At 36.2% G+C, this 23455-nt stretch overlaps 2 protein-coding genes and 2 long non-coding RNA genes across 4 annotated transcripts; 3 read left to right on the top strand and 1 right to left on the bottom strand.

The window, feature by feature from the left end:
* Positions 1-2080: 2080 nt before the first annotated feature.
* Positions 2081-3000, bottom strand: LOC143446984 (uncharacterized). The gene is made up of 3 exons (XR_013114000.1): positions 2534-3000; positions 2377-2445; positions 2081-2180 (listed from the first exon to the last, which is right to left on the bottom strand). It is a non-coding gene; the product is annotated as an uncharacterized LOC143446984 (long non-coding RNA).
* A 5171-nt stretch (positions 3001-8171) lies between these two features.
* On the top strand, positions 8172-9513 carry LOC143446489 (uncharacterized). Its single transcript, XR_013113939.1, has 4 exons — positions 8172-8716; positions 8873-8889; positions 9147-9215; positions 9413-9513. It is a non-coding gene; the product is annotated as an uncharacterized LOC143446489 (long non-coding RNA).
* Positions 9514-12268: 2755 nt separating this feature from the next.
* Positions 12269-16787, top strand: LOC143446772 (dihydrolipoyllysine-residue acetyltransferase component of pyruvate dehydrogenase complex, mitochondrial-like). The gene is made up of 11 exons (XM_076946563.1): positions 12269-12872; positions 13137-13296; positions 13490-13587; positions 13738-13857; positions 13945-14133; positions 14325-14494; positions 14685-14808; positions 14958-15060; positions 15178-15340; positions 15728-15867; positions 16263-16787. The coding sequence occupies exons 1-11, from the start codon at positions 12347-12349 to the stop codon at positions 16390-16392; spliced, it is 1923 nt and encodes a 640-aa protein (XP_076802678.1). The 5' UTR covers positions 12269-12346; the 3' UTR covers positions 16393-16787.
* Positions 16788-17790: 1003 nt separating this feature from the next.
* On the top strand, positions 17791-21517 carry LOC143446915 (small ribosomal subunit protein eS19-like). The gene is made up of 5 exons (XM_076946773.1): positions 17791-17847; positions 17962-18032; positions 20695-20864; positions 21069-21183; positions 21413-21517. Exons 2-5 carry the CDS (start codon positions 17962-17964, stop codon positions 21495-21497), a joined length of 441 nt encoding a protein of 146 aa, XP_076802888.1. The 5' UTR covers positions 17791-17847; the 3' UTR covers positions 21498-21517.
* Positions 21518-23455: the final 1938 nt, after the last annotated feature.

The raw sequence follows: 23455 nt of genomic DNA, 5'->3' as shown, positions 1-23455 counted from the left end.
TGTTTTCCAAGTTTATATATCTTGTTGCATAACTTATTATAAAATCTTAAGCAAGATATCCCAAGGAAATGTTTATCCGAAGACTTCAAAACGTGATTCCTGTCGCAAACACGCTGCCATGTAAACTGATGAATGATGAGTTAAAAGCGGAAACTGTCGAACAAAGAAAATTTACGACTGAGCGTAGAATTTTTCTCGCGTTAACAGCTGCCTTACTGTTGATATCATCGCAGACTTTAACCCCAAAAGTTTTAGTTTGATATTATGACTGCTTTTTATAATGCTGTTTTAGCAGCCATCGATTGAACATAGTTATCGAATTTCCAAAATAGTTTCACATTACCGTTTCGTGTCCTACTATCCCACAAGCACAAAAAGCATGGGAACTTCGCATAACCACACTGCAGCCCAAGTACAAACCCCTGCATTTTTAAATCATCACAAATATTCCAGTTGTGTTGATAGTATGTAACTTTTTCTAGTACAAATTTAATTTCAATATACTTTTCTTTGAGAGTTGTTGGATGTCCTAGAGAAATAGATCCAAAAGCGTTACCATTAAGCAGAAGAACATATTTCAAGCTTCTTTTGCAGCTGTCAGTGAAAAGTCGCCAATCGTTGGGATTATATTATGAGACGCCAAGCTTTTTAGAAGAATTTCATCATTGTTACAGAACACCATCTCATTTTTTGTGGGAAATATGACAAGAATTTAGAATGACGTTTGCGATAAAAACTGATGAGAGTGCATGGTTGTAAAAAGTTTTTTTCTTTAAGCTTTGAAGCGAGCAGCTCAGAAGATTACTTAGAAAGATTCAGACCTCTTGTCAAGTCATTGAGCTCTTCCTGAGAAAACTGTTGCGGAGATAAAAGAGACGGGAGAAAATCGTTATCTGCAAGAATGTTATCATTGTCAGTTGAAACATCCTCTTCTTCACTGGAAAAAGAAGATTCTAGTTATGGTAAGCAGGAAGACAGAAACAGGCAGTTCTTCGCTGTGTGAAGCTGGCCTGATTGCTGTGCATAAGTTTGTATATGTCACGCAATTTCTATTTTTCCTGTTGATATCTTTAGTTTTCACTACACAAAAATACCAGTCGTTGCAGTGGTCGTTTGGTTCCCGCCATACCATTGGAACTGCAAATCTTAGGCTTTTTCTACTGTTCTTTGTCCGATGCCGTAAGTGTTCAACGCAATGTTTACACACGATGTGCGGTGCCCAAAGCTTGTCTTGATCAACTAGCATTACTTTGAAGTAAGCAAGATAAGCACGCTTTACAAAATCGCTGATTGCATGAAACATAACGTTGTGTAACCGTATAAACGATATAATGATGTCACCTACAACCAATTGTCAATTAAGGCATGCAACACAGAGCATATGAATTAGGATTTGTAATGCCATATGGAAGTCAAAGAGCATGGCTAATTTAGCCTATTCATTTCGGTCATCACACGAAACGAAATTTTGAATAACTTAAAAAATTGACCTGACAGAGAAAAATCGACTGCATTTATGAAATCAGCGACCCAAATTTAGTTTAGAACAGCCCTAGCTCAGCATGCCAACAGGCGTTAAATTTTTACTTCGTGCAATTGCATTATCTGCTGTAAAGTGCCAAATTTTTGGATTTTGCATGACGTCAATTGTTTCTGTAAACCGTTAAACAGCAAGTTGCTTTTATCATGACTTTGATCCTTTGTAGGATATTGGCGTTTTTTTGTAACAATCACTTATCATCAATTATAACAACGTGCTGTTTTAAATAAAATTAAGAATTCCAATGACTAGCTATCAATCAAGTCAGATTAATGTTGAAGTAATAAAGTAAGTCAAGTTTAACCTATTACGATTTGACCTTGTTTTAAAATATTTAAAGTTATTTGTTATATTATTACTAAATATTTGTTGAATTGAACTAATTTGTCCCCAAAGTTCCCATTTTCTTTAATTGGAAATCTTGCTGATTTGTGCATATACTGTACAAATATCATATTTTGCTGCTGATTATTTTGGCTGACAGAAATTGTTTGCTTTCATAGTTATTCCTTCAACAATTTTAAAAGTTTTCACAATAATTTTTACAGCAGATTTCTTTGTTTTATTTATTCGTTTTCATCAAATTCCATATATCATACAATTTCAAACATTTTGTTCTTGATGTTGGGAAGTAAATGCCCTGCAAAATGAAATATTTGTTTTTAAAAGCAGTTTTTAATGCATTGCATCAATAAGAATATCATTTCTTGGAAAAAACAACACTATAAAATAAATAACTCACATAAAGAATAAATATCGCAGGAAGCGGAATGACAGTACGCTTTGTTTAAAAAAAAATAACAAATTACCTAGAAACTAACAAAAACGGAACAAACCTTAATCAGTTGTCATAAAGCTGTCTTCAGCCCGCTACAAACCAACTTCGCCAGCGTCAATCACATCATCTGTACGTTGAGTGATGAAGTATTTAGTAAAAGTTTAGAAAATTAAAACGGTTAGATAAAATTAATTATGAATGATGAATAATTATACCGGACCGATACCGGAAGCTGAGCGGAAAGAAGTCCATTTCCTGATAATTGCATCTGTGATGTCTTGATTGATAGAGCGGACGAATAGCCAAGTAATGCTTAGCTGTAAAACTGATACTTAAACATAATTAAAAGCATCTGCATTTTGTTGTTGAATATGTATGGTAGCAACATACGATCGTTTACAAAAGTGCCATCAACGTGGGCAAAGTTTCCTGTGGTTATACTTTCATACACATCTTAATTGCTTTTCTTGCTTTAGCAAACAATAAAATAATAATTAATATTGATTCTTTCTAAGCTAAAAAAATTGCTGCTCTTTCAGTTCATACAAATGAAACTTTGTAGCTTTGTTTTCCGTGTATATATAACTTTTTGCATAACTTATTATAAAATCTTGAGCAAGATATCCCAAGGAAATTTTTATCCGAAGACTTCAAAACGTGATTCCTGTCGCAAACACACTGCCATGTAAACTGATGAATGATGAGTTAAAAACGGAAACTGTAGAGCAAAGGAAATTTACGACTGAGCATAGAATTTTTCTCACGTTAACAGCTGCCTTACTGTTGATATCATCGCAGACTTTAACCCCAAAAGTTTTAGTTTGATATTACGACTGTTCTTTACAAAGATTGTTTTGACACCCAATCTTGGTTGAATAGTTTATCAATGCTCAAAATAATTTCAAATACTGTAAAGTTGCCTTTAGCCAATATGCATGATTTAGCGCGAAGAAAAGGTGACGACATATTATTTACTTCACAAAATTAGGCATACAAATCTGTTTGCGTTCCTCTGGACGATCTTACTTAAATCTAAACAATGCTTATCTTCACTAGAAAAATTAGAAAACGCTCGCGGCATACTTACAAGAGAAGAAATGTTGCTTTAAAAAATTACCCTACTCTATCGACAATGCCATAATTGGTTTCATCGTCACATGTGCTTATTTCTCAGCTATTGAAGCAGCTAGAAAGCTTTTAAGTCGCATATGCTTGTCTGCATGCCTTATTTTAAATATTTATACAGTTCTTTTCCAAAATTCCAAAAAGATTCGCGGCACACAGTTTGGGAATCACTGGTTTATAGATTTATATTTGAGAGCGGCACCGACGGCCACAGTGCTCACATTTTCACGCATTACCAGTTATCACAGTCAGTTGGAGATCACCATGACGTCATCTCTTCGTTTTGTGCGATCTTAAAAGTGTTTGACCCAGCAAATCAGCTGATCTGCCTTTTCAGTGATCAGTGAGTTGTCTTTCGCCAGAATAGCAGGCAGATAATCTGCAGCAGAGCTTGCAACAGTGGTTTCTAAACTACATGAAAACTTACGAGTTCCGCTTGTTACTCATATTTGAATATATATATAAATATATATACATATTTGGTATATAAACAATCAAAGCTCTGTATATATTGCTACTGAGGTGCAAAATAGCAAAATCTCTTTGGTTGTATTTGGTGACTGCTAGGCACGCCCAACCACTACATAACTTATTTGAATACCATTGTGCCAATGATAAGGAAAAAAATGAAATTCATCACAAACCTGCACTCAAGCCATTAAGTAGATTCCATAATGCTTTAAAATAATTACATATCCTCCTTTAAATGTAACAGAATTTTCTTTCATATAGGCTGCCACCTATAACACTGGTCAACACGATTTTTGTTGCAGATTGTGTTTGGGTCTTTTTTACCTAATTTGGGGGCGCTGAATCCGAATCTGGCGTTATTTTGTTTCTATCACATCACGTTTTTGAGATAATATATAATTTGTATATGTTCATTATGAAATAATACTGCAAATCAGAGACCGCCTTGAAATGTAGAGGTTGTTTTAATCAGAACTGCTGGAACGTTTAATCATGCAAAACACGAACACAAAGCCTCGTGTTCAGTTAAAAAACATCACTAGAAATTGACCGTTGAACATTCAGTGTAATGCCACAATCTTTAAGAACTCGAAAATTTTCGTTTTAATGGCTTTCGTTTGTGGGTAGTAGTGTAAATTTCTCTCTTCAAATTCCAGCAGTAATCTGCCATCATGTGGCAATCCCATCGGCCCTGGTAGCGCTCTTGCATAACTCTAATATCTTGGTGGAAGCGCTCACCTTATTCTTCACTGACGTCCCCAAGGTTTTCAGGAAAGTAATCTAAATGATTTTTTAGAAAATGTGGCTTTATGCTCGTATTGCATTTCATCTCTTGCATGCTGGACAACATTTCTTTTACGAGGTCTCGATAGTTCTCTGCCTTTCTGTTGCCAAAGAAGTTACTAACAACTAAAGAAAAAGCATTCCATGCCCTTGCTTCTAATGTGTTCATTGATGCTGCAAAATTTGGATCTCTGAGCAACTGCCTTATTTGTGGGCCGTTAAAAACTCCAGCTTTTTTTTTCTTCACTAAGACTTGGGAAGGCTTGGCATATGTACTTAAAGCAATCTCCATTGTGATCAAGGGCTTTAACATACTGTTTCATTACGCCAAGTTTAATGTGAAGTGGCGGCAGGATGATCTTCTTGGTATCCACTAACGGGTTATGAATGATATTTTTTTCTCCAAGTGTTAAACTGCTCCTTTCTGGCCACTTATCTTTTATCCAATGCTCATCTTTAGCTCTGCTATCCCAGTAGCAGAGAAAACAAGGGTATTTGGTGTAACCACCTTGCTGTCCTAACAGAAAGTTCATCATTTTTATGTCTACACATAATCTCCAGCCATGATCACTGTACTTCAGTGTTTCCAGCACATTCTTAATGTTTTCATACGTCTCTTTGAGTGTCACAGAATTTCCTACTGGAATCGATGCATATTTATTTCCATTGTGAAGTAACACGCACTTCAGGCTTCGTTTTGAGCTGTCAATAAACAGTCTCCACTCATCTGGTTGATATTTGGCTATTCCTAATTGCAAAAGAAGACCTTCAATATCATGGCAATAAACCAAAGATCTTTTAGAAGAAAAATAGTTCAGAAATAGCTTTTCTCGATTCCGGTAAAACGTGACAGAACATCCAAGCTGGAGAAGGTTTTTTTCCTGGAGCCGTGAAGCTAGCAGTTCTGAGGCCTGTTTGGAAAGATTTAAATCACAGATTAAATCGTTCAGTTCCGACTGATTGAACAATAAGGGTTGCTCAGAAAAGGAGCTCAAGGGTTGAAAATCTAAATCTGAAACTTCTTTATCAGTTTGTGAAGAATCAGAGGATAAACTAAGCTCTTCTTCACTACTTTCGGGCAGATGAGTAAAGGTAGGCACAGGTATTTCGTCACTGTGTGCAATAGGACGCAAAGCAGAGGCAAGATTTGGATATTGCAGCTTGTGCTTGTTCCTCTTGTTGTAACCTTTCACACTGACACGACAAAAGTAGCAATCATCGAGATGATTTTTTTGTTCTGGCCAGATCATTGGTATACCAAACTTCAGATGTTTGTCCTTGCCCTGAGACCAAGATCTCAAACTCTCCACGCAACTTCTGCATACTTTATGAGGGGCCCAACTTTTATCTTGGTCCCCAAACTTCACCTTAAAGTAAGCAAAATAAGACCTTTTCACAAAATCGGTAATTTCATGTCGTTGAGAAGAGACAGTGAAGCAACCACAAATGTAGCAAAAAATACTGGGGTCATTGGCGCATGTACGCTTTTTGACAGCTGACATAGTATTTAATACAATCCAAAATTACAGCTCAATAACACAAACTGACTCCATAAAGTCAATGAAAGTATACTGCGAAAATTATACTCTGTCTTTCGTTTGGTTTCAAGTTAGCAGAGTAAGCAGAATTAGCATGATAAGCACATTAAGCATGATAAGCAGATTAAGCATGATAAGCACGATAAGCAGTTTGGTTCTTTGGATAAGCAGACATCCTGTGTCTTTTAATGTTTCAAAACAAGCTTATATGACCACACATTTGGGTTATTTGCCAAAGCGCATAATGTTATTTTACCTTGTACGAACAATGTTATGTTTATCGTTTACAATGTTTATGTTTTACTAAAGAGCAAGGTGCTGTCATAAAAAGCATTTATAAAGCCGATTAAGTCTGCAGGGCAGATGTATAAAGATAAAGATGGTAACTAAGTAATGAACTACCAAAGAAAAATGAATGCGTCCACATATATTTTCGAAATTCGAAAAGAGGTCCGTGATTGAAAAAGATTGAGAACCATTGGATTAAAGTTAACCGAAATCTCTGTCATTCAGTACTACAACAAAACTTTCAGCCGAGGTTTCATCATAGGTGATTTCAATAACAATATTTGATCTGTTGCTGTTATACGCTCACCGTACCGTCGCTAATGAAAGTCAAAATTTGATCAATTTATGAAATTGGGGAAAATGCGCAGCGAAAAAACCTGATGTGATAGAGCAATTCTGAGCTCAGAATTGGATTCAGCAACCAAAACTTATCCTAAATCAATCATCAAAGTTCATGCAACTAAAAATTGTTTTGTTTTTGTAGACCAGTGTAAGTGGTCGACTGTTCGTGCAAAGCTGAGTAGGATTATCAAAGTCAACCGATGGTCTGGAAAAAGCTGTTTAAGTGTCATAATCTGGTTATAAACTTTGCTATAAAAAAGTTTTCCTTACAAATGTCGGCTACAACGTTACCCAAACTATATGGCGTGTCGAATATACTTATACCAAGCCGCCAGAGATAGTGCTTGAAATAACGCATATGGTTGCATCGTGAAAGTATACTTGAAGCGCTGTCAAGCTTAGTAGAGAACTAAACCCTTTTTTAATTATCCGTCGATGAAGCTCTTCAGAGACCAATAGTTAACAACTGGAACATTCTCTTTAAGTTGAAAACATCAGGATTTGGCCGAGGTATCAGCAATATAACGATGGCATGTGTGAAAGCATAAAGCAAGCTTCTGGTCCTGCTTGTAAGAAATTTGCCCTTCTATTCTGGCGAAAGACAACTCACTGATCACTGAAAAAGCAGATCAGCTGAGTTGCTGGGTCAAAAACTTCAAAGACCGCACGAGAGGAAGAGATGACGTCATCGTGGGTCTCCAACTTGCTGTGACACTGGTAATGCGTGGAAATAAGGACACGAAACGGTAATGTGAAACTATTTTGGAAATTCGAAAACTATGTTCAATCGATGGCTGCTAAAACAGCATTATAAAAAGCAGTCATAATATCAAACTAAAACTTTTGGGGTTAAAGTCTGCGATGATATCAACAGTAAGGCAGCTGTTAACGCGAGAAAAATTCTACGCTCAGTCGTAAATTTTCTTTGTTCGACAGTTTCCGTTTTTAACTCATCATTCATCAGTTTACATGGCAGCGTGTTTGCGACAGGAATCACGTTTTGAAGTCTTCGGATAAACATTTCCTTGGGATATCTTGCTTAAGATTTTATAATAAGTTATGCAACAAGATATATAAACATGGAAAACAAAGTTACAACGTTTCATTTGTATGAACTAAAATATTAGCAATTTTTTAGCTTAGAAACAATCAGTAGGCCCTATTAATTATTATTTCATTGTTTGCTAAAGCAAGAAAAGCAATTAAGATGTGTATGAAAGTATAACCACTGCAAACTTTGCCCACGTTGATGGCACTTTTGTAAACCATCGTATGTTGCTAGTTGCTACCATACATATTCAACAACAAAATGCAGATGCTTTTAATTATGTGTAAGTATCAGTTTTACAGCTAAGTATTACTTGGCTATTTGACCGCTCTATCAAGCAAGACACCACAGATGCAATTATCATGAAATGGACTTCTTTCCGCTCAGCTTCCGGTATCCGTAAGACGATTTCTTTCTTTGTATGAGTTCGGCAGATTGCTGTTAAATGTCGATCACGGTATTCGTTTCACATCACTTCAAACATATTCATATGTGAGGAGGTCAGGAATTTTAAAAGTAGTCTTTCGTTTAAAAAGTTTATATTTAAATTATTCTATACTTAAATGACGACCTTTTACTATAACTTATTTAAACGGACAAAATTACTATATTACGGATACTATTTTAGAAGACGTAAATATATTGTAACGAATGAAAATAAAAATGAACAAAGTTATCATCGTCGCTTTGCTGGTGTGTCTTTTGCTTACCACGAGCACTGAAGGTTGGAGAAGAAGAAGAGCTGGTTTGAAGATAGTGAAAAGAAGCGTTGAAGAGAATGGGCCTCTGCTAGGTGAAAACAAGTAAGAATGACGTAATTTTACGTAATTTTAAGTAAAACTTTCTAAACTGAAACTTTAGATCTTAAGCGTAATTGGTTTGCTGACAAACACGATGCATTTATAAGTGCGATCTTGCTATTAGTTTGTATTTTATTGATTTTTTTGCATTTTTTTCAGGTTAATGGACGATGACGGTAAGTTCTAATAATACCTTGTGTTTATAGCTATACAAAAAGAATACGGCCTACCTATAATTGAGCGCAAGACAATATTTGTTGGACAAAAATTTAATACAATCATCATGCGTGACGTCATCGTCATGCGTAACGTTGATCAAGAATAATTCTATTATTGAATAAGTATTCATAATTATTTATCATTCATAATTAATTTTATCTAACCGCTTTAATTTTCTAAACTTTTGCTAAATATTTCATCATTCAACGTACAGATGATGTGATTGACGCTGGCGAAGTTGGTTTATAGCGAGCTGAAGACAGCTTTATGACAACTGATTAAGGTTTGTTCCGTTTTTGTTAGTTTCTAGCTAATTTGTTATTTTTGTTTGAAACAAAGCGTACTGTCATTCCGTTTCCTGCGATATTTATTCTTTATGTGAGTTATTTATTTTATAGTGTTGTTTTTTCCAAGAAATGATATTCTTATTGATGCAATGCATTAAAAACTGCTTTTAAAAACAAATATTTCATTTTGCAGGGCATTTACTTCCCAACATCAAGAACAAAATTTTTGAAATTGTACGATATATGGAATTTGATGAAAACGAATGAATAAAACAAAGAAATCTGCTGTAAAAAGTATTGTGAAAACTTTTAAAATTGTTCAAGGAATAACTTTGAAAGGAAATAATTTCTGTCAGCCAAAATAATCAGCAGCACAATATGATATATGTACAGTATATGCACAAATCAGCAAGATTTCCAATTAAAAAAAATGGAAACTTTGGTGACAAATTAGTTCAATTCAACAATCAATTAGTAATAACTAATAATATAACAAATAACTTCAAATCTTTTTAACAAGGTCAATTCGTAATACGTTAAACTTGACTTACTTTATTACTTCAACATTAATCTGACTTGATTGATAGCTAGTCATTGGAATTCGTAATCTTATTTAAAACAGTACGTTGTTATAAGTGATGATAAGTGATTGTTACAAAGCAACGCCAATACCCTACAAAGATCAAAGTCATGATAAAAGCAACTTGCTGTTTAACGGTTTACAGAAACAATTGACGTAATGCAAAATCCAAAAATTTGGCACTTTACAGCAGACAATGCAATTTCACAAGGTAAAAACTTAACGCTATTTGGCATGCTGAGCTAGGGCTGTTCTAAACTAAATTTGGGTTGCTGATTTCAAAACTGCAGTCGATTTTTCTCTGTCAGGTCAATTTTTTAAGTTATTTAAAATTTCGTTTCGTGTGATGACCGAAATGAATAAATTAGCAATGCTCTATGACTTCCGTGTGGCATCACAAATCCTAATTCATATGCTCTGTGTTGCATGCCTTAATTGACAATTGGTTGTATGTGACATCATAATATCGTTTATACGGTTACACAACGTTATGTTTCATGCAATCAGTGATTTTGTAAAGCGTGCTTATCTTGCTTACTTCAAAGTAATGCTAGTTGATCAAAACAAGCTTTGGGCACCGCACATCGTGTGTAAAACTTGCGCTGAACACTTACGGCATTGGACAAAAAACAGTAGAAAAAGCTTAAGGTTTGCAGTTGCAATGGTATGGTGAGAACCAAAAGACCACTGCAACGACTGGTATTTTTGTGTAGTGAAAACTAAAGATATCAACAGGAAAAATAGAATTTGCGTGACATATACAAACTTATGCTCTGCAATCAGGCCAGCTCCACACAGCGAAGAACTGCCTGTTCCTGTCAGGGCTGCAGTGTGGTTATACGAAGTTCCCATGCTTTTTGTGCTTGTGGGATAGCAGAGCTAGGGCCCACCATTGGAAAAAACAAAATTGGTCTGTGAAAGAACAATTGGTACCTGGCATGAAAAATGTCCGAGCTCATCCTCTGGCGGAAAGATCTAAAATAGTTTTACCGCCTCTTCATATCAAGCTGGCTATTATGAAACAGCTTGTTAAAGCACTCAACAAGGATGGTGGCTGTTTTAGATATATTTGCACCACATTTACAGGATCCACAATAGAAAAATTAAAAGCTGGCATTTTTGATGGCCTTCAGATCAGAAAACTAATGTATGATTCTAACTTTTCAATATCCATGAATGAAAATAATCCCGTGCATGGAGTGCTAACTGTAAATGTGAAAGTTGTCAAAAATTTTTTAGGAAATAGGAAAGCTTGCAACTACAAAGAGATTGTGATTAATTTACTGAGCAGTTTACAGGATGTTGGTGTTAACATGAGCATCAAGCTCCATTTTCTATACAGCCACGTAGACCGCTTCCCAGAAAACCTCGGTGACCTGAGCGATTAGCAAAGGGAGCGCTGGTTCCATCAGGACATCAGTGAAATGGAATGCAGATATCAAGGGAGGCGGAATGCTATCATGCTAGTTGACTGCTCTTGGTCAATTAAACGTGACGATGCTTTTGCCTGTCATTCTCAGAGATCAATAAAACGTCGATTTATGGCTGATATTTGACCGTTTTAAAGGATTTTACATTGAATATGCTACATTAAAATCACCAAGTTGGCTTATTAATTATTCATTGATTAAAAAAATAAACATGCTTTTAATTTACTTTTCTTAACATTTTGACCATTTTATTCAGTTGACATTGCTTTCTGATTTTAGATAAATTTGCTTTTGCACAATCGCCCCCATCAAACTTTATTCCGGTTGTGTAGACAGGTCCCTTGCATACCTTAATTGCTTATTTGGTTGCTGCTTGCCAAAATCGAGTTTCCATTGGTATCCAATTTCTTTACTGTGAAGGCTTTGTCGTATAGCCTATACTGCATGAAATTATTTCGAAGCCCTCTTCAACTGGAGCTCATTACTTATTGCTTGTTTTCTCTGTGAAGGCGTGTACTCTACGACCTACCGGACTAAAGGTCGTGCTAGGCCTAGTAGCATCTTGCAAACCCACATCTATTTGTGTAAGTCATAACCCACTGTATCTGTATGGGTTTTTGACTTTTTTCGAACTTGCTATGGTGGGCTATGTTGCTTGATTTGCGCCGGTCTTGATTCATGACTCGTATTCAGTGTGCAAGCACAAACCACAGTAAGGTGTAAGATGAACGACGTAAGGCAGAAGATGAGTTTGTCTGGAGTAATATAGACGGCAACTTTGGCTGATAAGTCTGCACACCAGTAACACCACTAGGCCTACTCCAAAAGACCACAGCTATAGCCTACTGCCACAGTGCCACTATTTTAAATTTGCTAGTTTTGGGTCTAGTATACAAGTGCAAAATTATGGATGACGTCATAATTTGAGTAGGTGAGGTCTAGTATACAAAGGCATCCTATGGTTGTGCTGCACTTACTAGATCCCTAGTTTTATGAACAGACATATAGGCCTATACTGCAGTGCAGGTTGGCGTATGGTAATGATACTATTTTTATATGATAGGCCTAGGCTCTGCAAGGTTAATGCAGTAATATTGATCTTAAAAACCTTGTAACAATGTTGAGGTGTGCCCTGTCGCATCAAATTGGCAACCACTGTGCTTCGCTTAAAGCTGGGGCAAAGTTTGTTGTCCATCATCAAAATGGCCGAGTCCTGACAGCGTTTTCAGTTGGATTTCATTCTAAACCAAGCAACTTTAATGATGTCACAAAGAAATTCAGTTTTTTAGCTCCAAATTGCCAAAAAAACTTTATGTTGCAAGCGAAGAGTAATCATAAGCCACAATATCGACTTTACTCCCTCCCACCTCACACAAAGATGTTGCTTCCCGCACTCTCTCCGACAATGGAGACTGGCACCATAGTTCGCTGGGAAATAAAAGAAGGAGACAGCTTCTCTGCTGGAGACTTGCTTGCAGATATTGAAACTGATAAAGCAACAATGGGCTTTGAAGCTGCCGATGAAGGCTTCATAGCTAAAATTATTTTACCAGAAGGTACCAAAGATATTCCTGTTGGAACATTGGTTGCTATTTCAGTTGACAGTGATGAAGACATTGCCGCTTTCAAGGATGTTAGCGTTGGTTAGTTTATGCTTTTTAGCTTTTTGTTGTGACTTACAGGTTTTTGGATTTTCTGTAAAAACTGTAGGTACTAGTATGGATTATTATGGATACTTGTGAGTGCTATTTTTAATGTTGTATTAACTACAAAGTAAACCTACGCTGATAAATATAACTTATTGATCTTCCTGGCAGTAATAAAATTTAGTTGCAATGAAAATGCACTACAAACATCTTTATTATGTAATTGTTGTCTTCAACCTCCTCTTGTTATTAATTGGACAGATAAATTGAAAGATAGTGCAAGTTCAACTGTAGAACAAACTTCAGCTCCATCTTCTGATGCTGCAGCGCCTAGTGTGGCAAGTAATGTTGACTATCCACCCCATGAAACAGTTACACTTCCTGCTCTTTCTCCAACTATGACAACCGGAACCATAGTCTCGTATGTTGATTATAAATACCAGACCACATTAATGCTAGAGTAATCTAGCAGTGATGTACTAACATTAGCAGTTGATGTTATCAAGAAATATTTACAAATTCCCATCCTGTGATAAATTTGTATTTCAAATGTGGTTTTAGTATACTGATAAAAAGTTCATCATCTTCAATTTTATGCTTTGGTTTTTTAATAGCTGGGAGAAGCAGGAAGGGGATAAAATAGAGGAGGGAGACTCGATTGCCATGATTGAGACAGATAAAGCATCCATGGAAATGGAAATCCTTGAAGAAGGTATGAGTTTTCGATTGCTTTTATTTTCTGGAACATTAAGTTTTCTTAAATCGGTATTTCTATTGAAATCATCAACTAGAAATGAACGGTAAAGACAGATGATATTGTTTCATGAAGTTTTTGCTAATTACTTGATCTCTTGCATTGAAGGTTATCTTGCAAAGATTTTGCTTCCTGAAGGTTCGAAAGATATTCCGTTAGGAACTCCACTTTGCATTGTGGTCACTAACAAGGAGGATATCCCTGCATTTGCTAATTATGTCGATACAGGTGATTTCATAGTAGTTTTATTTGTAATGGGCTTAAACTCTGCCACCAGATCCATAATGCTACTCAAATGCTTGCTTCTTTGTCTAGGTGGATCACCGGTTGCTGCCCCAACTTCTACCCTTTCAGCACCAACTGAACCTCAGGGAGTTTCCCCTCCTATCCCGGTAGCACAGTCCCCTGTGACATCAAGTACACCAGCGGGAGATAGAATTTTTGTCAGTCCTCTTGCAAGAAAGTTGGCAGCTGAAAAGGGTATAAATCTGGCACAGTTAGCAGGTATGTTGCCTTCTCCACGATATTTTCAATTTTTAAATATTTGTGTATATAATTAATAAATATCGTTTTATTAGTGGGATGTACATATTTTTCTGCTTGTTGCTAGAATAGTTGTGAGTTGAAATTGCACAGCATAATACACTTTGTTTACCTAATGTTTGACTCGCTGTCAAGCTTATTCTCTTTTCAAGGTCTTGGCTCTGGTCCTGGTGGTAGAATACGAGCTCAAGATCTTTCAAAAGCTGCCGAGTTGCCAGCTGTGCCTGTCCAGCCTGTAGTTACGCCTGCAGCAGCTGCTTCTGCTGCGCCAACATTAACAGAGGAAGGCTATGTTGATACACCACTCTCCAACATTAGAAAGGTAGATGACTGTTGGGTGATATACATACTGTGTTCAGTGCTCATATGTTAACTATTGTAATAGTTAAATAAATTCATATGTTTATGTAGCCTTAGCACAATGCACTTATGGAAAGTACTGAGCTTTTGCAAACAGCTTTGTTACATTTTTTAATATTATTTCCATGAACATTTTCACCTGCAAACCATAGGTAACTGCTCAACGTCTTCATGAGTCAAAATCAACAATACCACACTATTACCTCACAATAGATATAGAAATGGACAGCACTCTATCATTAAGAAAATCTTTTAATTCAGACCTGGAAAAAGAAGGTAATATAACTGGGAAGGTGCATATCAGCTATCCTTAGCCTTATGCAAAAGTTAACAAATTGATGGATATTTTTGTTGTTACTTCATAAGAGCTCAATAATTTCATTATATTAGTTGTCTGCTACAGGTTATTTTTTTGTTCATGTCAGGTATTAAATTGTCGGTGAACGATTTTATCATCAAGGCAGCCGCATTGTCTTGCATCAAAGTACCAGAAGCAAATTCTTCCTGGAGAGAGACTTTTATTAGGAAGTAAGCTCATGATAAAATTAGTAAGCACATCAACAGTCGTTGCAAAAATAACATTAGTTAATTTCTGTGTAATTTCTTTTACTTTTCATACTCATTGAAATATTTCTTTTTAACCAGGTTCAATAAAGTTGATATGAGCATTGCTGTTAGCACTGATTCTGGTCTCATAACTCCGATTGTTTTTGATGCTCATGCGAAGGGTCTGACCTCAATATCGGATGATGTGATGACTTTAGCAGCCAAAGCTCGTGATGGGAAATTGAAACCACAAGAGTTCCAGGTATTGGTTTGTTGGTAGGAGTGAAAGATTATTACTTACAAAAGTCCCAAGGCTGGATTTTGTGAAATTTTATCATATGATACATTCATTTCGTCTACAATGCTTTAATTCAATTTCAAGCAGTGGTGGGATTCAAATATTTTAACATCCGGTTCTCTCACTAGCAGCATTTTTCTTGACTCGGTGCCTATATATAGACATAGGCCTATACTTACACTTGTTAACTGACGGTTCGCAGAGGTCATTAAAATTCCAAGAACCGGTTCGAACGAATCGGCTGAATCCCACCACTGCTTTCATATCGCGTTAATTATCACGTTACTTTTATTTTCCATACGACCTTGATACTTGCCGACATTTTCATTGCAACGTTGTGTTTAAATAAAGGGTGGAACCTTCACTATAAGCAACCTTGGTATGTTTGGTGTTAAACACTTCAGTGCTATAATCAATCCTCCACAAGCCTGCATATTGGCAGTTGGTGCCGCTAGGAGAGAATTGCTGCCAGATGCAAATGCAGAAAATGGGTAAGATAATTGCAGATTCTTGCAAACCTTATGCAATAATTTTAGAAAAGCTGTCACCATTTCACCGAAAAAATTTTGATTGTTTGAAACTGTTTTCATGTCTTTCAACATTAGTCAAAGTAGTCTTGCACTAGATGTAACCAGATCCATCTTTTACTCTTCTAGACTTATCTAATCGCTAAAATCTTTTAAAACATTAACCAACATTTGCCATGTCCTTTATCCCAACCCGACCGCTTACCTTTGTCATTGAGCTTCCTGATTAACAAAGTTTTAAAATTAGACTTCGAACTGATGTTGTCTGATATTTCATGATCCGAATTGGTCTCAGAAATAATATTGTGTATTGTTTTTTGATGTTATTGGCGCTTACAGATCTTGTTCTATTTTAACAGATTACGTCCTGCAACTTTGATGTCAGTTACACTTAGCTGTGATCATAGAGTAGTTGATGGTGCTGTTGGCGCGCAATGGTTACAACATTTCAAAAAGTACTTGGAAAACCCAACAAAGATGCTTCTGTAAATATTGCTTGTGACATCAATTCTGGCGGAATTTTAAATTTATGTTGGATCATTGTTTTGGAAATAAAGGTTGCTTTGTTAATTTCATAACTGGACAGTACATTTTCATTGCACAGAGAATTTTAGACAAACTCATAACAAAATGATAAAATTTTAGTTTTTATTCAACAAATTTATACACAACTCATTTATGATGTTTTTGCTTTAGTTCAAGTTTTGATGAAATTTGCAAAAAGTTCAGTTGCTTACTTTCATCCGCAAATCTCCATGCTATGGTTGAAATGTCATATTGCATTGTTATTATTGAAAATTCAAATACTTTATGTTTTTTGCTTAGTATGTCGTATTTATTATAGTAAATTGTTTATCTTGCTTGTCAACAAGTTATTGGACCGACTTTGCCATTATTATTGCTGTAGTACAGGAGGCTGGTACCAGAAGCTCGTGAATCAAAAATTAATTTAGAAAGAAAGGTATCCTGTGAGTCTTAAGGCTATGTCAGCTGGGCTTGTAACAATGCGGCCTGTGTTGGGTATCCGGTACCGCTACTGTTATAATGTCTTTGAGCAGGGTGTTATCGACGCTTCTGTTCAGTGGTCCTGGTGAATAGTTGTAGATTCGGGCAATTCCATATAAATAATTAAAAAAACAAAAATCAAGTGCTTGCATGACAATCAAGAACTTGCACAAAGGTTAGCTCGGCAAACCAGGGCTTGAGCGATGACAAATCATCGCCGGGTTACCGTCGTGCAAAGACCTCTCAATTCAAGGATAAAGATTATACCATACCAAAGGCTCCATTTATGTTCCGAAACTGCAGCCATTTATGATTTTAAAAATAGTTTTACTCACATTGGCAAGTCAATTTTTAAGGTTTCATTTAAATGTTATTACGCTTGTAGTTAACGCAAGTGATGTTTACTACGTATTTTTTAAAAGTTTGAGAGACATTTTGTCATTCATTTAATTTTTCGCCATTCCTGTGAGGGACAGTTGAGACCACACTGAAATCTCTCGCAAATCAATTTTACCTAGCTATCTCGTACGCTTGATTAAGCTGGGTCAACATAGCTCCTTCAAGTTTAACGTAAAATAAAAAATTATTGAGAATTGTACGTAATATTTGGTAAAATTTGCAAAAATTGTCCAGTTGGCTCCTGCCTGATTCAGCATTATGTGATTTCTATGAGTATACTTTTTACATGTTTTCTTCTAAAATATTTTAATTTGATGGGCCTTAATTTGGAAAAATTAATCAAAAGCAATTGTTTTATTCAAACCGTAAAAAAAATAAATTACAATATTAATAATAATTTGTTATAGAATTTAACAAAAAATAAGCTAACCAAAAGCAATTTCGCTTCAAACGTGCACAGCCTACTTAGTGCACAAAGTTCGATTTCTATATGGTAACTTGTTCCAGTGAGCCAATTCTTTTCGATCTGGACACGCTGAGGTGAGGTGTTGGTTTCTGCTCAAGTTTATATTTGTTAAATTTTCTTCTACTATCTCGACTAACACCCGGTTGACGATTGTGGGTTGTTGTTACCATACACATTTTTCAATATAGATGGCTGCAGTCACGGTTAAGGACGTCAATCAGCAAGACTTTGTGGTTGCCTTTGCAGCTCACTTGAAAAAGTAAGTCTAAAATCTGAATCTCCTTAAAACCCGATACCCGACTGTGTCTTGTATTTACTGCTGCTGTCAGGTTTAGGAATTATGCAAATATCTGTTCGCCGGTACAAAGTATCGGGTTTTAGAGAGATAGAAAACATTTAAATTTTGTTTCATATTAACGGTATTTTGTGGAAATTACAGCTTTACCAGATTGAACTTTGCTAAGTGACCGGAAAATAAGAATTAAAATGTAAAATGGTTATTGTTTCATTTCGATTACGAGGGGATTTTTCACTCAAAAACAGTAAACTTTCCAATCTGGTGGTTTTAGGTTAGGCACAATGTGTTTTGTCATTGTTAGGTTTAGTTCAAAAGATTCAGAAGAGTTTTAAACTCCTAACCCAACTGCTTAATATTCGATTTTTCAACTTATATTTTATGGATTTAACTAATAATTCTTGGATCTGCATTGCGTCACATCCGGTTACACTGAACTGAGCGTCAGGTAATCCACAAATTGCATGTGGAAGATAGGAAAATAACAAGGTTTTTTATGTAGACAAGGAAATAGTTGGTGGACTCGAATATTTTTCTGTAGGGGAGTAATTGCTTAATTTAAAAAAGGTAACTTTATAACTAAACATGTTTTACTACTGTGTAATTGCCTGTTGTTTCTGGCTGAACGATTACGTTTTTCAACGTCATGGAAGATTCGATTCTTCGAAATAATTACTCTTGGCGAAATTCAATAAAAAAGTTGGTATCGAGTACAGAAAGCCTGCACAAGTACGATAGGCCTAAGATTGTCAGCTGGAAGATGAAGATTCTGAGGTCATTTCTTTTAACAGCAATGGATTGCTTTGCTTTGCTTTGATCTGGTTGAACTAGGTGCTTGTTGGTGTAAAACAGGGGTTCCCAACCTTATGTTCTCGTACCACTTAGCCACCACGGATTGCCAACACGTACCACTATTTTTAATTTACACTCTTTTTACTATTCAAAATCAGTAGTTGTGGAACAGCATGGGAAGCTAGCGTAGGGTATGAAGAAGCAACCAACAACAACCAACCAACATCAGAATAAACGCAATTCTGCATTTGCACAGACCACATTGCACACGTAATAGTTTTGTCACAGACACCATTCACATTGCACGCATAATAGTTTCGTCACAGACACCATTAAGTTCGCACAGCAGCATTGTATTAATAACAATGACAGCAGGGAGCAAGATCGACAAAAGTAGCTTACTGAGTGCAGGGAATTTAGTACGGAAAGAAATAAAAGTGTTGTTCGCATATTTTAGGAACTCAAAATTAAATTGTTATACTACTATATATCACATGCAACAGAGAGCTGCTCGCGTACCACCTGAAAAGCCCCGCGTACCACCGGTTGGGAACCCCTGGTGTAAAAGAATTGAAACTAGGTAGTTATGAACGGTTTGTTAGACTAACTCAGAAGTATACCTGCTGCATTTATAGATTGGAAAGTTTGTTAACTGCACGGGAGTTTTTTAATCAAGCGTAACCAGATGTGACGCAATGCGAATCCAAGAATCCTAACTTTTTTGCCTAACTTCAGCACATGACTCGTTAGACTACATGTTGAAATTTTATCGGTCACGCTGATTTATAATAAACAAACAAGGAAAAGCTGGTTGTTTGAAATCTAATTTGTAAACATAAAACAAATTTAAGATATCAATACATGCCGTCAAATCAAAATTTATGTCTCTGAAAAACTGTGCTACTTTTCAGGTTATCATCCTGCTAATAAGTTAGCACAACACACTGAAATTGCTATGATGTTGACAATCGGCTTCCATTCATTTTTTGTTTAAAATTACCATTTTGTTACATAGCTTATTTGATGGGCCATGTTCGAAAGTTTGCAAACTGCGCAGGAGATTTTTAATAACGCTTTATTTTGTACTATGCTTTTGATCTGTTTTGTGTGGCCTGTTTCTCCCTTTAAAGAGCAATTTTTACAATCAGGAAATAGGTAGTCTTTTGGCGTGGTACAATTATTTATGTTAATTGCATGACCTTAACTTGTGGTGAAATAAGTCATTTCGTATTTCTTTTTGTTTGAATTAGTCTGTAAAACTGGCACATGACATTTCATAATAAGAGTTATGTGTCTGAAGCTTTCACAGAACAACTGCACTGTTTAGTAAATCGTAAAGCACATTTGTAAATAGGATGTCTGTGGTCATGAGATTGCAGCATAGAATCTGATTGATATTTCCATAGGTCAAAGAGCAACTAAACTAGATAATTGTAATATTTCTAGTGAAAATCATTACTTTGAATATTAAACAGGAAGAGCAGTATGTGACAAAGTAACATGCATGAGCACAAATTCAGTTCTCAAAGAACCTATCAAACCATGACTTGCAAATGTTACATAGTGCTGGTGTGGCATTGAAATTTTTATCATAAGGCTGAAAAAGTTTTCTTGTGTTGTTCATTTCTCTCCACTTTGTCAACAGTTACCAGGTTCACCTGTAATTCATTAATTATTACATAACCTTGCGTAAAAACAATAGCGTAGCACTGCAGATTTATAACATGGTTATATAATTGTCGTTGCAATTCTTCAACATCATATTATCAAGGTAATGTCTTACCTTGGCAAGCAAGATTTTGTGTTACTAAATTCCTGATCTGTTTCTATCTAGGTCTGGAAAGCTAAAGGTTCCGGAATGGGTAGATCTTGTGAAGACAGGCAAACACAAAGAACTTGCACCCTACAACCCAGATTGGTATTACGTTAGGTGTGCATCAATCATGCGACACTTGTACATTCGCGGTGGTGTTGGCGTGAAAACTTTCCGAAAGATCTACGGAGGTGATTTCATAAATATGCTGATCACTTTTTTCATAATTTTGAACGTTACACACACTGCACCATGCCATGCCTTGTTTTATATGTCAAATTTCTCCTAACTTGATGTGTTGAATGTGAATTGACCTTCTAATCAAGTTATACCATGTATTGTTATAATTAGGTTGCGACTTTCTAGACTTAATTACCAATTTTTCTGTTAAACAGGTCGTAAGAGACGAGGAACGAAACCCGCTCATTTTTGCCCCGGAGGTTCATCAGTTGCCAGAAAAGCCCTTCAGTCTTTGGAAGGTGTGAAGCTGGTTAGCAAGGATGAAATTGGGTAATCTTGATCAGTAACAAAACTTTGCTTATTGGGAATATACACTGAACTTGTGTTCACTGATGCGGTGTTGATACTATATCGAGTGTTCACTTATTTCAAGAACCTTTTGTGCTTACATGACAATAGTAAAGATTTGGTTTAGCCGGCATTTTACTACAATTCTATTTTCACAAATGTCAGTTATGTTGTAGCATAGACTTTTAATCTTTGCATGATTTTTGCACAGAGGCCGCAGAATTACTCCACAAGGGCAGAGGGACTTGGACCGAATTGCTGGACAAGTAGCTGCTAAAATGCGCACACTTGCTTGAATAAAATGAGATAACTTTTACTTGTGTCCTTCATTACTGGGAAAAAATGTGATGTAATATTAGTTTCACTTCAGGCAGATAGTGTTACTCATGTCTTACGAACAGGTTTTAGCTGCACATTTACTGCTGCCAGCTGGCATCGTGAACTGCCTTCGCGCGTCACCTTGTATTTATCGATCTGATAAATTACTGCCAGCTTTCATGCTAAATTGAATCTCGAAAGAAAATTTCATACAGTCCCAGGACATTACGCTCCAAATCGAACGGCGATGACCACATCAATTCCAATTTTTGTTAGTTTTCACAAATTTTAACTTACGCTTTAGCTTCTATCAATGTTATGCATTGCTAGTTGCTACACTCTGCAAGATTTCGTTGGAGACGTGTCCGATAGAGCAATTGGGCATGACATGGTCTACTTCTATAATTCACTGGGCAACATCAAAATTATTCTTCAAATGAAAATATGTTACCTAGACTAACTTTGGGATGCTGATTCCAAATCTTTAGCCTACTTGCGGAGTGGATTGTAGGCTGTATCGATAAACCAACAACATCACTGTTTTGCAGAATTTCTAGTTTGTAACTGATTGTGAATTAAGCTTTTTGTTTACGATGAAGACAATGCACGAACCACCCAAATAACTTCTGCTATTTTTGTGGAAAATTTACGCCGAAGTCCAAGCGAAGAAACATTGCCAATTGTGTCAAGATTGGCTACAAGTATTACCTTGGTTGCAAAGTTGGTGACCAAGACAAGAACTGGGCACCTCACATCTGCTGTACCATCTGCTATGCCAATATAATCCAATGGCTTAATGGAAAGAAGAAATTCATGCCGTTTGCGGTACCTATGATTTGGCGAGAACCTAAAAACCATACATCGGATTGTTATTTTTGCACAACAAATATTGCTGGATTTTCGTCTAAAAATAAGTCGAAAATCATCTACCCGACATGTGAGTCCGCTGTAAAACCAGCAGAGCATGATGCTGGCAATGGAATTCCTGTACCAATCCCTCATTCATCGGGTACTATTGAAATGGATTCAACAGACGAAGTGGAAGTTTGCTTGGGATACAACATCCACAATTTTGAACAAAGAGGGTAACCAGGCTGCTGCTAGAAATGCCTAAATAGCGTCATTTAAAATCTGCTTGCTTATAATGCCCACAGGATCAGGTACCGGAATATCAAGCCGCAAACTTTTGCCTTCAGGTGTCACTGTCTTGCCAAACCCGGGAGAAGTCAATTACCGCTTCGTTACATAGGGATATCTCTTCAGTTACGAATTTAAGTCGAGAATTCGGTTACCGTTATGCGTTTCTCGTTCTGTTATGCAGTTCTAAATAGTTGTTTACAAGCTAGTTACCATCTCGTCTTTGATTAAAATTTCAGATTTAAACAGAATAAGAACAAGACTTTTTCTCGACTAACGCAGCCAACTATATGTGACCACAAGGGACACGATCAATCGTTTTTAAAACCGAGCACAGGACGCCTGTTTATTGATCGTTTTACTGCAATCAAATTTGGGCTGAGCGAGGTCGCAGTCTTGAAAGAAATCGGTCTCACATTGAGGGGCGTTTACGCCAAATGTGACTCGATAAGGTAGCTAGAGATGTTTTTGGATAAAGTTTTTATTTTTGTATAGCAGCACAAAGATTTCGCAAACATGCGCTCGCTTGTTCTGAGTTCTCTTAATATACACCTAATGAAGTCAGCCATGCAGTGAAGATGTTTGCAAAAGCTGGTGTAGAAAAATCGAAAATCAAAGATAACCCTGTAGAATGCCATGTTATATATTTTTTTCTTTATTTTAAGAAGAAACATATTTAAAAGAAACATTTTCTTTTTTCTATATTTAGAGTTATTTTGGCGCATTCTGAGAATATATAAGATTTTTATTACAACACACTGTGTAGTGAAGACAGGATTTATAAACCGTTGTTATATCA

Source organism: Clavelina lepadiformis, chromosome 2, assembly GCF_947623445.1.
Source record: "Clavelina lepadiformis chromosome 2, kaClaLepa1.1, whole genome shotgun sequence".
Taxonomy (NCBI): domain Eukaryota; kingdom Metazoa; phylum Chordata; class Ascidiacea; order Aplousobranchia; family Clavelinidae; genus Clavelina; species Clavelina lepadiformis.
Note: the sequence above shows the minus strand (reverse complement) of the source record. Positions and strands in the feature narration are given on the sequence as shown.